This window comes from Saccostrea cucullata, unplaced genomic scaffold (assembly GCF_032062105.1).
Source record: "Saccostrea cucullata isolate Sc308-1 unplaced genomic scaffold, CSIRO_AGI_Scuc_v1 ctg4371, whole genome shotgun sequence".
NCBI lineage: Eukaryota > Metazoa > Mollusca > Bivalvia > Ostreida > Ostreidae > Saccostrea > Saccostrea cuccullata.
The window spans coordinates 1-18,931 of record NW_026921528.1 but is presented as its reverse complement, the minus strand read 5'-3'; the positions used below and the strand labels follow the sequence as shown (position 1 = coordinate 18,931).

Here is an 18,931-nt window from a genome sequence, read left to right as displayed (position 1 = left end):
TGAATCAGCTTGTACAAAATCTAGCTCTCTGGGTATGATCTATTAGTTTCGGATGAAGCAATTATCAATCCTTATACAGCCTGACGCCGTGACGTCAGGCAATAACCGACCGCCTCCTGGCGGCCGGTAATTAAATCGCATCCAACATTTACCGCCAGTTCCTCATGACGTCATAATAAATTGACGTTGATCAACGTTGATTTCACGTCTTGAAAAATATGGACGATAGATTCAGCCGGATCTTGCTTATAACGTCGTATATGGCCTACACTTTAACAATCGTATCGAGTACCACACAAACATTTTATATGGTTAACAATGACGGGAGTTGCTCAAATTCATCTTTAAATGCGATTCCTAGTGGTAAAATTGTATCACAAAACGATTCTACTTACCCGAACGGAACAGATTGCGAAGTGATATGGACTTCAGCACCAGGTATTACAAATTAATTTACATTCACTTTAAAGTTTTCTTTTTAAAATGTATATTCAAAGTTAAATGCATTTCAGGAAGGGTTTATATTGACTCGCAAAAAGTGAAAAGGTACAGTGAGGTTGCCAATAACGAATCGCACCCGTTAACGAATCACTTTCAGAAGAAAATTCTGTATTTTTCTTATCAAAGTCCAATACTTAGCTTAACCTACCCTGTCATGTTGAATTATTCTTGCTTTTATCATTTATCATGAAATTATTAAATTCAACTCGTTTAATGTCCTAATTTTTAAATAAACATGAACAAGCTTTTTGTGACGCAGACCAGAAGCGTACATGCAAGCAGACTACTTTCACTTTTCGGTACCGCTCCAATGTGAATCGTACATTCTAGGTAAACAAATTTGGTGCAGATGTTTAATAAAATTATGTGTCTAAAAGCACTGAAAGCGTCAAACAATTTGTAAATCAGAAATTAATAGTATTCGCTTTAAAGTTGGGGGTATTTAGGTTTCCAATAACGAATCGCTGTTTCAAGAAATATATGACATGCAGGGATCCTGTCCAAATTATAATTTTTCGTATGGCATATGCGGTTTTTTGCAAACCAGTTACAATAAAAAGAAAACAACAGAAGATGTCTACCAAAAGCGTACAATAAAGGTGGTTAAAATACACATAAACAAAATCAGCAGCCAAAATCAGTACGAAGTGCAGAGCATGTGGATTCGAGAATGTCTCCCAGTGGTATATGTGCATGTAAGTTAATGTGAAGACATCGACGATAGCGAAATAAAAATTGTCATGATTACCAAACAAAATTAAGATTTAGAAATTTTATTTATTTATCCCTTTGCAATTTAAACTTCCCTACTAAATCATTATTTCCAACAATACCACGTTTGTAGTTTTCCTATTCCCTAAAAAATTATTTCAAATAATCAATTTTTATTTCTTGTCATGATCAAGATCAAGCTCGTATAATATAAAATGCATATTGCTAACAATACTTTTTCAATTCAACATCAAGCTAAATAAACTATAAACAGAGTTTTGTGATACCTCCCCCTCTTTTTTAGCATATACTAGTTAGTAAACATTTGATTTAACTTACACATTAATTGAGAAAATGATATGCAGACTGCAGCCTTTTGCCTATATGGAATATATGCCACCACTGTCTTCACGTAAAAGGAAGAAAGAGCACCATGAAAGCAGCAGAGGAGAATGAGCTGTCTTATTCGTTTCTATAGAGACGATGGACAGTTGAAGTAAACCCATATAAAGTGAAAGGACACCCTCCATTCCAGTATTTAATAAATCGCAATACTGGTATTTAGTCTACTGTGGATGTTGGAATGGAGAAATCCAGCAAATGAATCCCAACATCATTATTTGTAAAGTTTTCTCTGCTCATTGGAGGAAATTTAGGTGTTGGGTCTCGACATTTTGAAAATATAATTGTTCCTTTCAGCTTTAGGTATCTCTGAAGCCAAGCTCGTAGGAAGCAATTTCAGTTGGTGGGGGAGGGGTGCAGAGTCATACATTTTCAGTTGAGGAGGCACTATCAACCACCAAAATTCCTTGACAATTAATTAATCAAGCATAAAAAAAGGTCATCGGACTTTTTTTTTTTTGAGGGGGCACAATTATATATTTAGCGAAAAATTTTATATATGAATAGCGGCAAAATTATGGGGAGGGGGCGCGGTAGCTCAGTGAGTACAATTCTTGAATCAAAAATTAATTCTTCGGCTGTTTGCAGTTCATCACATATAGTTTTTACGTCCTCTGATATCAATTAGTCATTTGTTTTCCCTATGATTTCATTGTTGTTGTTTTTGCATTAATTGTCGGATGCAAACAACTCAAAAAAAATTCCTAGCTTTTCTTTTTTTTGGGGGGGGGGGGGGGGTGTGGAATATTTTAAGGCATAGTAAAACGTTACGTGAGAAGGGTATTTTTTAAATTTACACGGTCCCGAACCTGAATAATCAGCTTTATTTTGTCACGTGATTCGGTAATGGAGAAAATGATCCGCTAAAGGAGAAAACATCATTCATACAAGTACAGCGATAATTTTTTATTTAATCAGTGGTTATTGGGAAAATATATATGATGTTATAAGTAAAACATAGTGCCACCAAACAATGTTGTAAAATGAATTTAACTCAAACATGTCAAACTCAGGTACGAAATATCCAAGCAAATTTACTAAGTGATTCGATATCGGCAACCTCACTGTATTATCTGGTTATTCTTAATGTGTAAAAGTGTAGCATTTTCCATTTTGAAAAAGACATAAGAAAAAAAAAGGAAAAATCTCTATTCATCATTAAAGCTACGGAGTATATCTAGAATAAAACTTTGTTATTTTGTAACAGGTTCCAAGGCCCTTGTCATCGTGACCCTTGACCTGGCTGATAAGGTTAATGGTACATGTGTTGACTTTTTGGAAATTAACGGCACGTTACCGATGTCCAACTCAAACCAGACACTCTGTGGAAACGGATATGGTAGTTTTTTTTCCCAATAACTTCATGCTTCAAATGTTTCAAATTTTATAAAGTGGGGAGAGGGTGGGGTTGGGACTCCAATCCAAAAAAGGGAGAAAAAAATGCAAAAACTCGGGATTCCTATTTCGCGCCAATTCGCGGGGGAATGGAAGGGGGACTTTCCACAAACATATCGGTACTTTTGTAAATCAAATTTGGATATTCCCTAAAGTTCAACCATGCAGTCGCAAAAAAATGTTTGGGTTCATGGGAGAAAGGAGAGGACAACATCCCCCATCCCACACCCATCCACCCCCATCCCGCGTACTTAATGCAAAGAACAAAGTACGGTATTAGCAGTAATTTGCCGCAACATTTTCCATATTTTAAACTTTTCCTTTTTGTATTTTAATATTGAGCATTGAAGTAAGTAAGAAGTAAGCTAAAAATCGTGAATACATTTATATTTGTTATACCCGCACTTTCTAAAGAAAGTTCGGGTATATTGTTGTTACTCATGTCCGTCCGTCCGTCCGTCCGTCCGTCCGTCCGTCCGTCTGTCACACTTTTCTTCCCTGAACTCCTCTTACATTTTACACAGTAGCCTAATCATCTTTGGGGAGAAGGTTTGTGGTGTCATGTAGATGTGCAGTAAGGTTTCCAAATTTTGATTTTGCCCCGGGGGGTCAAATGGGGGTCGAAAAATGACGTTTTTTATGCAAAAAGCCCCGTCTTCCCTGAACTCCTCTTACATTTTACAGAGTAGCCTAATCATCTTTGGGGAGATGGTTGGTGGTGTCATGTAGATGTGCAGTAATGTTTCGGAATTTTGATTTTGCCCTGGGGGGTCAAATGGGGGTCGAAAAATGACGTTTATTATGCAAAAAGCCCCGTCTTCCCTGAACTCCTCTTACATTTTACACAGTAGCCTAATCATCTTTGGAGAGATGGTTGGTGGTGTCATGTAGATGTGCAGTAAGGTTTCGGAATTTTGATTTTGCCCCGGGGGGTCAAATGGGGGTCGAAAAATGACGTTTTTTTATGCAAAAAGCCCAATCTTCCCTGAACTCCTCTTAAATTTTATTCAGCAGCCTAATCATCTTTGTGGAGATGGTTGGTGGTGTCATGTAGATGTGCAGTAATGTTTCGGAATTTTTATTTTGCCCCGGGGGGTCAAATGGGGGTCGAAAAATGACGTTTTTTATGCAAAAAGCCCCGTCTTCCCTGAACTCCCCTTACATTTTACACAGTAGCCTAATCATCTTTGGGGAGATGGTTTGTGGTGTCATGTAGATGTGCAGTAAGGTTTCGGAATTTTGATTTTGCCCCAGGGGGTCAAATGGGGGTCGAAAAATGACGTTTTTTATGCAAAAAGCCCCGTCTTCCCTGAACTCCTCTTACATTTTACACAGTAGCCTAATCATCTTTGGAGAGATGGTTGGTGGTGTCATGTAGATGTGCAGTAATGTTTCGGAATTTTGATTTTGCCCCGGGGGGTCAAATGGGGGTCGAAAAATGACGTTTTTTATGCGAAAAGGCCCGTCTTCCCTGAACTCCTCTTACATTTTACACAGTAGCCTAATCATCTTTGGAGAGATGGTTGGTGGTGTCATGTAGATGTGCAGTAAGGTTTCGGAATTTTGATTTTGCCCCGGGGGGTCAAATGGGGGTCGAAAAATGACGTTTTTTTATGCAAAAAGCCCCGTCTTCCCTGAACTCCTCTTACATTTTACACAGTAGTCTAATCATCTTTGAGGAGATGGTTGGTGGTGTCATGTAGATGTGCAGTAAGGTTTCGGAATGTTTAATGTCTAATTGTGGCCTGACCTAGCCTTTGAGGTTATGATTTGAAAAACTAGAAATATGTCTATAGGACATGAATGTCCCACTGGATGTATATCACTCATGCTACAGGAAAATTTGTATTAGCGTATTAAGTTTGTTGAAAATATCTTGAACAGTTTCTTTAGAATTGAAACTAAAATCTAAATAAATTTGATATAGATTATAAATCCTCACCAAATTATGTATAAGTGCATGCTAAACATAAAAATGTCTTAAATTATTTCTTTAAAACTAAGCAAAATACAAATAAAAAAGGATGGAGGTCAAGGTCAGAGGAATGTGCAAGGTGAAGTTTTTGATGAAGTTATCAGCATATTATGTTTGATAAAAATATCTTGAATGATTTAATGAAACTGACCTTAACACTTTTTCTAAGAAAAGAGAGGTCAAAGGAAAGGTAAGGGCCAAAATGTTAAATGTTGCAGTTGAAAAGCTTACATCAGTATGAATTTACTATTAGCATATGAAGTTTGATAAAACTATAATTAATGGTTTATTTAAAACTTAGATAAACACAAATTTAAAAAGTGAGGTCAAGGTCAAAGGAAAATTCAAGGTCAAAATAAGTTGATGTATTAATAGCTCTCAGCAGTATGTATCAGCATATGAAGTTTGATAAATATATTTTGAATTGTTTACTCAAAACTGATTTAGACATTAATTTTAGAAAAGTGAGGTCAAGGTCACAGGAAAGGTCAAGGTAAAAAAGAGTGAAGTATTGTAAAGCTTACATAAATATGTATCATCATGTAAAGTTTCATTACACAACTTGAATGGTTTCTTTAAAATAAAGCTAAACAGTAATTTAAGGAGGCTAGGGGGTCAACAAATTATTTTTTTATTAACCACCGGTTATAACTTAAATTTGGGGATATGATATCTTAAGCCGTCAACTATCATTTGTCAAAAAAAAAAATTTCATAAATTTTAGTTTTAAAATTTGATCATTTTATCATTTTTATTATACCTTTATATGGAGCTCTTCTTCTAAATGAGATCAAAATAGTCTAAAAATGGCCGCAACCACCCAGCCTCTTTAAGGAAAAGTTACGTGAAGGTCAAAGGAAAAGTCAAAGTCAAAAAATATTGCTGCAGTTGGATATTTACATCAGTATGCATCAACATATGAACTTTGATAAAAATATCTAGAAAGTTTTTTTGAGCCCAATGGAAAGACAGATGGAAGGGTGGAGGATGGACATGACAAAAACTATACATGTATTCCTAATCATGGTGTGGCATAAAAAACTTGAATCTACATTATATGACGATGTTTCCATCTATCAAGATTATACAAGCAAATTCAAAGAATTGTGGTCCTCTGCTTTCTGTGATTTAGTGAATGGGATGCCATAATTTATGGCATATTATGTCATTGAATATGCACCCATATCATAATCAATTTTTGAAAATTAGGTCAAAGGGGTAAAATCATAGCATGTTCTGAAACATTTTGTTGCAGGTAATGTACATGTCAAATATAAAAGTCATATCTCTTTTGAATCAAAATTTATATATACAATATAATATTTTTGAAAAGTAGGTTAAACTTCTAGGTCAAGGTCACAGAGTCAAAAGTAATGATATATTTAGAAAAGTCTTTTCACATGTAATAAACATGTATAATTTGAATGCCCTTTCTTTTCTCTTTCAAATTGATCAATTTAAAATGTTATTTTTTGGAAAGTAAATAAAACTTTAAGGTCAAGGTCTCACTTGGGTTAAAAAATCATAATATATTTAGAAAGTTTTGTGGTAATGTACATGTGAAATAGGAAAGCAGTATCTCTTATTATTCAAAAGTTATGACCAAGGTTAAAGCTGTCAATAAAATGTACAAACTGACAGACAAATGAGATTTAACGTCCCCTCCCTTTCCCCAAAACGGGGGACAATAATGCCCTTGCTGTTCTTGAGAAGAAGATTTATGATGGAAAAAATCCCCTGCATATTTCTTAACGCAAATCAATATTGTGTTTTTATGTCATTTTGTTTGTTATTAAACATCCCTCTCAGGAATTTTTCACTGATATGGAGACACCACCACTTGAAAAATAATGAGGACAAGTTAGATTTGAGGTCAACATTCATTTTAGGAGTTTTCAACCATTAAGACATAAAGAAATATTAACTCGATCCTTCCCCTCACCCTTCCCAGACCCCTGTTTGTTTATGTATGCAAACTACTACTTGTATTACATTAAAAAAAAATTATACAAATAGTTTAATGTGGTCCATCTCTGAATGATTTTCATTCCTATTCTAGGCCGCCGCCAGAAGATAAGTTGACACAAATTCATGAAAAAAATGTCAAGTAATCTTATCATTGATGCACTTTTATTTAATTTAATGCAGTCATATTGTGAACATTTCCAGCTCATTAGGAGTGGGAATGACCTCCAGGGGTTAATTCATAACCTTTATACCATTAAATTTACATAACATAATAACACAAGAAACAAAATTATGGAGAGTCAAATGGAAAAACTTTCCAACTATTTAGGAGTCACATGATCATTTGTCATTACAGGGACAGGGAGTGGATTGGCTGATCGCCCTCTCACCCCCCCCCCTTGGAATTTGCAGGACTATAATATATACTGGAGGAAATAAAAATGACTTTGTATGCCCTAAGTGTCCCTCCACCATAGAAAACAGACCCAAACATAACTTCTTTTTTTTTTTAGCTTCTCAGGAAATTCTGGTCTGGAAACCCCCCTCCCTCCCAGTCCCAGAAAAAAATTCTGGATCTTGTAACGGAATGTAACGTTGATAACGGGGGATAACTCTTCAGAATGTCAAAGCATCGGATGACCTTTGATCCTTTAAACTTGAACCTAACCGTTTGCATTTCAGACTATTTTACCCAAATTTATACCAAAACTTTGTACTTACCGATTGTCATTATTTAGGTCCTGTAATCTTCATGAAATATAATCCAATTAAAACACAAAATGAAATAATTCCTATATGCAATGATGTGTATACCACACTAGTAGCCTACTGCACGTGCAGTGAAATCTAAAAATGATAATGCCAATGGTAAAACTAGTACTTAAGTTGGGTACGTGACGGAAGCCCAATGTGATGCAGGTGTTCAAATACATGTATAGTGCAAGAACAAATTGAAAATTATAACTTACGAAAGATGTTTTATCTTAACTTTCCATCTAGGCCTATTTCCAAAAACAGGCAAATTAGGTGTGTTTGTGTGTGTGTGTTGATGGGAGAGGGGTGGGGGTTGACTAAATTGATTGTGTATATATGGCAGCTTTCAAGAAGTTTAGAACTGCCTTGTCAAATATAAATAAACTTTGCACATTTTGAAAAATTCATCAAAAACTCTTTACACTAATTTGAATAATATTATTTGTTGATTTATAGATATGAGAAAATAGATTTAAAAAGTTCCAATTATGTGCCAAAAATTTATAACCCCCCCCCCCTTTATCAAACCTTATTTACATCATTAATTAGTTCTGTTGTTTAATTCAGACTAGTAATGAATTAAGGATATGAAATACTTATTAGATGGAGGCCCATGGGTCACATGGTCACCTGAGCATATTATGCTCAATTTGATAAAACATGTAATATGTAAACACTGTCGTGATCCCGTGCCGGATTGGACAAAACAAGATGGCGGCGGGAACAAATCGAAAAAGGTAGGTACCTGAGATTTCGGTAAATATCCCCCGTTAACCGTCAGATATGCTTGATCCGAAGATACTGTGGGATTCCTAGTAAAATGTTTATTAGTGTGTTTAATTGCTACTTTTCCTATCGTCTCTAAAACTTGAACATTTAACGACTGAAGACTGCAGAATTTCTCCGATTGTGTTTGAAGCGGCATGGAGTTGTTTTTTTCTTCGATTTTGACAGTTTTATGCATCCAGCAGCAAGAGAGTGGCTAACAAATGATACTTTGGAGTAATTCTGACCTGGTGTTATATGTTTATTTGTTATAACCCATTTATTACAAAAATATTTCGATTTAAAAATGTTGACATGTGCTGGATTGGAATCGGTTAATTTTAATGGAAATTGTGCCGGATTAGACTGCATTTTTGGTGCCGGATTGGATGATGTTCATTATGGTCATTTATGTAATAACTTTTTTCCTCTTTAATTTTTAAGATATGGATGCATCGTTTAATGAAATATACGAGAAGGAGGAATTTAAATAATATAGCTTATCTTACCGAAGTAAGATTGTTATCAGTTATGGTCACCCCCCCCCCCCCCCCCTCGATTAAAAATCTTTTTTTTTCCTGTTTCTTTTTATCTCAAATTTTATTGTACCCATATTTCTTTTGCAGAGACCACTGTTTTGGTAAACCCCAAAGAGCTCGTTGGGCCAGAAAAAAGGAAAGGAGGAACCGTTAGTAAGCCAGAGGAATCGTCCGCAAAACCTTTAAGCATACGAGAATTTCATCATGCACATGAGGCGAAGTTCGAAATTGCATCATGTTACTTAGTAGGGCCTTTCCGTCAGAGGTCAGAAAAACAGCCTCGAATGTATCATCATCAACGGGTGTTAAAAATTTATACATTTCCTGTTTATTGGAATAAAGGATTGAAGGATTTAGAAGTCTTGTATATTTTAGGTAATATCATTGCAGTCAATAAAGTTAACTCCATAATCCACAGATAAGATGTCTTCTCACATTTATTTCAAAGTTTGTGAAAAGGGGGTTTGTCATGGCGTTTATGTAGTACATGTACATTGTATTTTTAGACTGCTAGTAGGAAAGGCCCGAGAGTTTGCCATTGGCGAAATTCGATCCTACTTGATAGAGTACCTACGTACGCTAGTACAAAAGAGTGCTTTAGGGTACGCTAGTAAAATTTTATAATTTAATGCAAATAAACTGCTTTCTGTATGTTTTTCTAAATTAGTTTAACATAATAAACATATCATTTAAACAAAATGTGTATGTGTTCTTTATTTTCGAAGTTAGGCCTATTTTAATTTTTGATTTCAGATGACAGTTTAACGCTTGATCCCGATATCGATGTAATTTAACTTCAAATGTTTCGTTGTTAATGTGTAAAATATTACATTTTAAGTAATTCAATTAATTTAATTTTTTGATGAATTAATTAATAAGTCTGAAACAACATTACTTATACTATAGTAAATGTTCATTGAAGGGCTGGATGGCCCCCAACTTTTTGTGATATAAGGTAAATGTAGTATAAAAAATTGTAACTGAAAGAAGTTGGCTTTGAAATTGAAATTTCTCTGGCTGCCCTCCCCCCTTTCAAAAACGATGCTTCGTGGATGCACTGTACAAAACCATGAACATGATCGAGTAGAATACTAGAATTTCAGATTTGGTTGTATTTCAGAAGACAAAATCAAAATGTTTCTTCTGTTATGCAGCAAATTAAATGAACTTACCGTAAAATTGTTTACAATAAATTTTAGTAAAATAGTAACTTGCTAGAAAAAAGTGTCAATGGGGACAAATGCATTCCTTTATCTACTACGGAGAAGAGATATTCAAAAAAGACGACGAAAATTTCTTACATTTTTTGTTAAAATTTAATAAAATAACAGTCATGAACATTTTTTTGTGTCTAACCATAACAAACAAAACAAGAGGCCCATGGGCCACATCGCTCACCTGAGAAGCTTTGACCATTCTGTTCTTTACCAGATTTCCCCCTTGTAATACATAATGTATCCCCACCCTACCCCACTGATCATAATTAAGACATTTTGAAATCAACTACCCCAGGATCCTTCCATGTGCAAATAAGTTTCAGCTTTTCTGGCCCAGTGGTTCTTGAGAAGAAGATTTTCAAAGATTTTTCCTATATATTTTTATGTAAAACTTTGATCCCCCCATTGTGGCTCCACCCTTCATCTGGGGGTCATGATTTGAACAATTTAAAATCTACATTACCCAAGAATGCTTCCACATAAGTTTCAACTTTTCTGGCCCGATGGTTCTTGAGAAGAAGATTTTCAAAGATTTTTACAATATATTTCTATGTAAAACTTTGATTACCAATTGTGGCCCCGCCCTTCCCCCGGGGGTCATGATTTAATTTAGAATATACACTATACCAGGATGCTTCCACATAAGTTTCAGCTTTTCTGGCCCAGTGGTTCTTGAGAAGAAGATTTTCAAAGATTTTTCCTATATATTTCTATGTAAAACTTTGATTCCCCATTGTGGCCTCGCTCTTTCCACGGGGTTCATGATTTGAACAATTTAGAATCTACAGTACCCAAGAATGCTTCCACATAAGTTTCAACTTTTCTGGCACAGTGGTTCTTAAGAAGAAGATTTTCAAAGATTTTTCCTATATATTTCTATGTAAAACTTTGATTCCCCATTGTGGCCCCACCCTTCCCCCGGGGGTCATGATTTTTACAATTTAGAATCTACACTATCCCAGGATGCTTCCACATAAGTTTCAGCTTTTCTGGCCCAGTAGTTCTTGAGAAGAAGATTTTCAAAGATTTTTCCTATATATTTCTATGTAAAACTTTGATTCCCCATTGTGGCCCCGCCCTTCCCCCGGGGGTCATGATTTGAACAATTTAATATCTACCCTACCCTAGGATGCTTTCACATAAGTTTCAGCTTTTCTGGCCCAGTAGTTCTTGAGAAGAAGACTTTCAAAGATTTTTCCTATATATTTCTATGTAAAACTTTGATTCCCCGTTGTGGCCCCGCCCTTCCCCCGGGGGTCATGATTTGAACAATTTAATATCTACCCTACCCTAGGATGCTTTCACATAAGTTTCAGCTTTTCTGGCCCAGTAGTTCTTGAGAAGAAGATTTTCAAAGATTTTTCCTATATATTTCTATGTAAAACTTTGATTCCTCATTGTGGCCCCGCCCTTCCCCCGGGGGTCATGATTTGAACAATTTAATATCTACCCTACCCTAGGATGCTTTCACATAAGTTTCAGCTTTTCTGGCCCAGTGGTTCTTGAGAAGAAGATTTTTTAATGACCCCACCCTATTTTTGTCTTTTCTTGATTATCTCCCCTTGCGAGGGAATATGTCCCTTCATTTTAACAATTTAAATTCCCCTTCACCCAAGGATGCTTTGTACCAAGTTTGGTCAAAATTGGTCGAGTGGTTCTTGAGAAGAAGTCGAAAATGTGAAAAGTTTACAGACGGACAGACAGACGGACGGACGACGGACAAAATGTGATCAGAAAAGCTCACTTGAGCCTTCGGCTCAGGTGAGCTAAAAAGTAAAATGCGTGAAAGAAAAATAATATAAAAAATCTTTGAAACAATATGAATGAGAGAAATCAGTACAATTGTGTTGAATTTGAAATAATCACAGATATACCTATCTAAAATCCTAAAAATATTTTGGTCAGTGTCTGTTCCTCGGACTTTCTGAATTTCTCTATGCCTGTTTTTGATGTACATGTACCGTCGTAGGTTGTACTTCCACCTGTAGCAGCTGCCGTAGATAATGCATCGATACCTTTCTGCTGCTTCATGGTCAATTCTTATGTGCTTGTAAAGTGTCATCTCTACAAAACTCCTGAGTGCAGATGCTTAGATAAGCTTTATTAAATTCCTCCTGGTATTTCATTGAACTATGCATCCATAGCTTAAAAAATAAAAGAGAAAAAAGTTATTACTTAATGACTGTCATTAACATCATCCAATCCGGCACCAAAAATGCAGTCTAATCCGGCACAATTTCCATTAAGATTAACCAATTCCAATCCAGCACGTGTCAACATTTTTAAATCGAAATATTTTTTTTAATAGAATGGGTTATAACAAATAAACATATAACAACGGGTCAGCATTACTCCAAATTATCATTTGTTAGCCACACTCCTGCTGCTGGATGCATAAAACTGTCAAAATCGAAGAAAAAAACAACTCCATGCCGCTTCAAACTCAATCGGAGAAATTCTGCAGTCTTCAGTCGTTAAATGTTCAAGTTTAAGAGACGATAGGAAAAGTAGCAATTAAACACACCAATAAGCATTTTACTAGGAATTCGACAGCATCTTCGAAACAAGCATATCTGACGGTTAACGGGGGATATTTACCGAAATCTCAGGTACCTACCTTTTTCGATTTGTTCCCGCCGCCATCTTGTTTTGTCCAATCCAGCACGGGATCACGACAGTGGTAAATTATTGAATTATATTGACTTTTTCCTTGGTAAAGCCCAATATGAAGAAGTGTGCATTTAGAGGCAAACACCTTAGTGCGGGTATTACTGTCTCATGACAGCATCTAGTTTTAAGTTTATTTTTTCTGTAGTATTTTATATTTATTACCTACATTTGTACCTACGAGATGATAAGGGGATACGCAGAATGTGAAAAGTTTTGCACCCCCCCCCTTTTGTACGTTATGAGTTCACAATTTACTACAATTCCATTGACTTTTCATGTATTACATAAAACAAAGATGAAAAAAGAAGTTCATTTATTTTTTTTCTTGTAACGTAACATGTTTATGACAAGGATGGGCCCAGGAATTAAGCCTAAGGGACCAGGCAAAATTTATCACTATGATGGGACCGGTACAAACGGGCATGGGACAATGATTTTTTTCATCGACGAAAACCATGGGACAAAAACATTTTTAGCATTAAGTAACCATGGGACACAAACTACTTTTCAATGACACAGTACTTAACCCAAGACAAATATTCATTTTATTGAAAAAAAAATTCAAGAAAAAAATCATATATTTGAAACTGAAGTGAAGGATACAAGTGGCAACATAAATCTTTTAATGGGAAATATTTAAACAAACAAAAACATTTTTTCGAGACTCCTTAGTATTGTTCCAATTATCTCACTAATACCAAGATGTAACCATAGGACAATAACTTTTTTATAAGTCTCAAGGCATGGGACAGATATTTTTTTAAATACCAATGCCATGGGACACGTACTTTTTTAAAATGAGGATTTGTTTTGTACTGGTCCCATCATTGGGATAAATTTTGTCTGGTCCCTAAAGCGGGAAGGGGTGGGGGTGGCATACAAAGCATGAACAGACATGTATCATAAGAAATATTACATAGTTTACTGCTGCAAAGGAAATGGGTCAGAATATTTTTAACAAGAAAATTTTCCTAAACTCTCAAAAATGGAGGGGAAAACATTTGATGGGGGTACGCTTGTGACGGACCAAACCGACATGTAATTGTTTGTATGTATACAAATACCTCTTATGAATATTTTATTGTATTCTATATATCGGGAAAATTATTTGAGAGGGCCCGCGCCTCCCCCTCCCCGGTTGCTACGGCTATGCTTTTTCAAGGAAATTGAAACTCTTTTTTTATTGAATGGTTCTATTGCTTAATTGAATTATTTGAATTTTCCCAGAAGCATGCATGGCCAGGACCCGTAATTATAGGTGAACATTTACTCATACGTTGATGGCCTAACGGTTCACCTTTCAGAAGTGTTAAGTTAAACCCTAGGCTTAGTAGGGTAGAACCATGTAACAAATAAAGATTATTTATTTGTAGTTTTATAAACAGTACATATTTGAATAAAATACCAAACAAACGTTTATATTCAAAACAAAATATATATATACTGGTTTCAGCGTAGAACAACGAGGAAGTCAAGATGCAAGTGTATTTTGGCTAGTGTCATTGCAACTTCACAATATCTGAGCATGAAAAATATATAAAATATAGAATTCAAGTAAACTGATTTAAAGCAAGGGATAAAGATAGCGAATGCCAATCCTGAATGACTTCTTTGGTCAAATAAAGAACATTTTAGTATTTTGCCTCTACATATATTTTTGCGTGAAGTTATCGCCCTTATCATATTAAATAACATCAAATTTTTTTTTCATAAATAGTCAATTTTGATAAATGTACTTAAAATAAAAAGATCAAGAATAGACATTTTTTAAATTTCTTTTCAGATAACGATAAAAATGTTTTCTTCATTATGGAAAAAGAATTATTTCTCTTATTTTAATTGTAAATAATTCTGAAACATCGATTCATAACGTATATGAATAGTTTATTTCATAGGACAATAGTTTATTTCATAGTACCAAGAAGTACTTGCGTTAAACAAACAATAAAAAAGAAAGAGAGAGTGAGAATGTGGGGAATGTGAGAGAAAGACAGAATGGTAGGGGAGGAGGAGTGAGAGGGAGAGATAGAGTGAGGGAGATAAAGAAGGGCGAGAGTGGGGGATTACCATCTCCCGTTCTATCCAAACCCTCTATGATCTCCCTGCACTCTCTATCCTTATCACACTTAGCCTCTTACTATCTCCACCGCTGTCTTTCAAGAGAGAATATGAGAGAGCGAGTAAGAGTGGAGAGAGAGAGAGAGGTTGGAGCGAGTAAGAGTAGAAGGAGTGAGAATGGAGAGAGAGGTACTGAGTGATAGGGGGAGAGAGAGGTACTGAGTGATAGGGGGAGAAAGGGAAGAAATGAGAGTGGGGAGACAGAGTGAGAGGGAAGAAAGGTTGGGTGGGGGAGTGTGGGGAGTGAGAGTGGGGAGAGAGAGGGAGTGCGAGGGGAGAGAGAGAGAGTGGGGAGAGAGAGGGTGTGCGAGTGGGAGAGAGAGGGAGTGCGAGTGGGGAGAGAGAGGGAGTGAGAGTGGGGAGAGGGAGGGTGAGAGAGTGGGAAGAGAGAGGGTGTGAGAGAGTTGGCAGGGAGAGCGGGAGAGGGAGAGCTGAGTTAGAGCGAGGAAAAAGGGAGAAGAGTGATTGAGAGTGGAGAGAAAGGGAGGAAAGTGGGGAGAAAGGGAGGAGGAGAGAGAGAGAGGGTTGTGAGAGAGATTGAGAGGGAGGAGAAAGAAAGAGAGTGAGAGTGGAGAAAGATAGAGAGTGAGACGTGGGAGAAAGAGACAGCGAGAGTGGGGAGAGAGAGGGGGTTATAGTGGGGAGTGAGAGGTGGTAATTGAGACAGAATGGAGGGAGAGGGAGTGAAAGTAGGGAGAAAGGAAGGAGAGAGAGAGAGAGTGGGGAGAGGGAGGGAGTTATAGTGGAGAGAGAGAGAGAGATAGAGAGAGAGAAAGAGAGAGAGAGGAATTGAGACTACTAGTGGGGAGAGAGAAAGCGGGGATATTAAATTCGATATGTGTTACTTTGTCTGTCTGTCTGTTCTGTAATAATTAAATCGAAACAATGTTCAAAATAAATTGAGATCTTAACATATCTTGAAGAAATATGAGTAGTAATTTCGAAAATACTAATTTAGTACTAATTTTCACAAACTTCTCTTAAGTTATACAGACATACAGAGAGACCGACAGACAGACCGATATTGATATTCCATACTTTGAATGGAAGCAGGTGACGACAAACAAAATCAATACCGGGAGTCCAGAAAATGTTTTTCCTGTCGAAATCCTTTAATTCTGTCAATTATCTTATTAGTTACCTACCGGTGAAACTTTTGGGGACTGTAGGTTTCCTTCCAGTCTGTCTGTCCGTACGTCCGTCTGTCCCTCTGTCTATTTGTAGGTCCGGAATGTCCATATTTTTGTTGCGCTTTTTCATACACGGGGTCTAATAAAATGAACCGTAATGAGAAAAGGGGATCCCAGTAGGGGACATATATTGCTTATGCAATACTCTCAGAATGCTTGTTCATTTTATTTAGCAAATACATGTATAGCTAGTATTGGCTAATATCATTTTTATGCTTCAGAACCATAACTTCTGCAACAAAACTGTTATACGTAAGGCCAACTACTAGAGAAAAGACAATTCACTATTTCCAGTTTTTCCTTTTTTCACTGTAATTCTGTTGGACATTCGTTTTTATGCTATCAATTAAAGTTAAGATACCCTAGGATGGAGGATTCTATGATAAAAAAGATATAAAAAATTGAAAAAAAAAAATAAATAGATGAATACAAATGATAATACAATATTAAAAACAATAGAAACTTCTCTACATTGACAAATATTTCAAAGTGTACTCTTGGAATTTTAGATGACGCATAGCATGTTAAAATTATGACGTCGCGTCTGAATTTTTCGTAAAATCTCGACGTTCTGCTATGAAAGATACAGTATTTGGCGTTATTTTTTAAATGCATACATTTGAGTTATATATAAGAATTACATGCCATTTAATTTAAAAAATCCTAGCCTTTTTAAAATGTTTTGAACGGAGAAGATCTGAAACGCGGCATTTTTTTGGCCAAAACTGTACTTTTTTCTTTTAAACCTTAAAGTTTGTGAAAGAGATTGAATCATACATATGTCTTAAAAAATTTGAATTTACCGGGTGGCAGTAAATTCAAAATCAACATGACACATATTATATTGTTCCGATTGCTCCAATACCACGAATATAAGGAAAATTCTGCTCAAAGAGAAGTTTTTCGCCTTTGTTGTTGTTATTTATTATATTCATCATTAAAAATCACTGCTGCGCAAAAATGTAATTAATAAGTAAGTTGAATGTGGTCTGCTTATGAGAGTATACAGTGTTTTATGAATCAATATTCAAATGGCAATGAACGTAGAGTTCCTGAGAATACAGGTATCGTTATATAATGTCTGATGATTTTCATAAAAGTAGACTTTGTAATTAATCAAAATCATTAATTCAACCTTAGAGTTTGGTCCACTATAAAAAAATACTTTAACAATGACAATAACTTTTTAACCATTAGTACTAGGGTTTTCATATTTTACAGGTGTATTCCTTGTGACAAGACCTTTCTTTTGAAACCAAATAATTTTAAAGCAGTTTAAATAAATTATTCTGTAAATATTTCCAGGAACAAACCAGGTGTTCGAGTATGACGACACCCCTATCACGTTTTCCTTCGTAACACAGGCTAGTCGTACGTACAGCGGACGAGGGTTTACGGCAGTCGTGACGGCATTTACGGAGAAATCTGGCGCCAACTGCTCCGGGACCGACTTCCTCTGTGACAACAACAGGTACATCTTATATTAAACACGAATAATTAATTTCAGTAACACAAGCTGGCGTCAATCGCACAAGGAACACATTTTTTGTTGAAAGATTAAAAAAAAATTCTTATAAATCCATCATATATGTTCTTTTCCACCTTTTCATTTAGGAATTTCAAATAATTATTGTCCCTGAAATTCTAAAACAAGTTTTAATTGTGATCTTAATTTGTTTTAGTTATATAAAAAGTGATGTTGCTTATGAATTGTCGTGGCATATTCACTTGTTTTGATGATAAATACTAATAATGTACTCCAACAGTTTGTTGAAAGAATTTTTCTGCAAAGACTACATAAATATTGTCAATGATGGACTCAAATTTTTTTATAACAACTTCAGAGTGCATTTTTTTTGTTAATGACCAACCACCAGGTGTGGAAATAATCCATATTTGCGAGTTACATGTAGCCAGGAAGCTATGTTTTGAATGTTTGCCTGTTTCACTATAGTCTTCACATTGGAATCAAAATAGGTGTATAAGTACTTCGCTCGAGTGTGATGGAGAACAAAACTGTGTAGACAACACAGACGAAGCTTCCTGTTCAAGTACAACCGGTGCAGCAACAACAACAACTCCGTCTGCCTCGACCTCAGCTGGCGCAACGACCTCCTCTGCTGCAAACGTCACATCTTCCAACCAGTCAACAACGCAGTCACCTTTAAGCTCCTCCCCCAGTGCAACTACCCAATTATTGTTAACTACGACCACACAGACATCCGAAGAAAAGGTTATACATGTACAATTATTCATACCTTTAGTTGTTTATTTATCATGTATTCTTAGCAAAAAGACATTTAAATACAACTGATTCAAAGTTATTATGGAGATAATGAATAGTATTCAAGCTTAAAAGTAGATTCAACAATGCATGTGCAAATCAGAAGCAGTGAAAGCATACGAATACTAATTTTCTTGAATTCATTTAACGTCACTGTTTTTATTTTACAGTCCACCTTTCCTGGTCTCGGAGAGAAGGCTGTCCTCGTGATCATCATTCTGTCGTCTGCTGTGATCGTTACCATTATTATAACTGCAATTGTCTATAAGGTTTGGTGCACGCAGAACGTAGTTCATCCTGTGCTTGAGATAGAAGAGGCTCCAACAACATCTTTTCAACCAGCTGCTAAACCAGGTCCCAAACCGCCTCCAAGTCGGCCCCTAAACCAGCCCCTGAACCTGCTCCTAAAACAGCCCCCGAACCGGGTCCTAAATCAGTACCAC

At 36.0% G+C, this 18,931-nt stretch overlaps 1 protein-coding gene and 1 long non-coding RNA gene across 2 annotated transcripts; both read left to right on the top strand.

Moving 5' to 3' along the window:
* Positions 1 to 219: 219 nt before the first annotated feature.
* On the top strand, positions 220 to 18,924 carry LOC134260195 (neuropilin and tolloid-like protein 2; the record flags this gene model as incomplete). Its single annotated transcript, XM_062742783.1, has 5 exons — positions 220 to 438; positions 2,822 to 2,953; positions 17,510 to 17,675; positions 18,182 to 18,437; positions 18,659 to 18,924. Coding segments are annotated over exons 1-5 (998 nt in total), but the record flags the coding sequence as incomplete, so codon positions are not given.
* Positions 8,380 to 9,329, top strand: LOC134260198 (uncharacterized). Its single transcript, XR_009990485.1, has 3 exons — positions 8,380 to 8,442; positions 8,915 to 8,983; positions 9,097 to 9,329. It is a non-coding gene; the product is annotated as an uncharacterized LOC134260198 (long non-coding RNA).
* Positions 18,925 to 18,931: the final 7 nt, after the last annotated feature.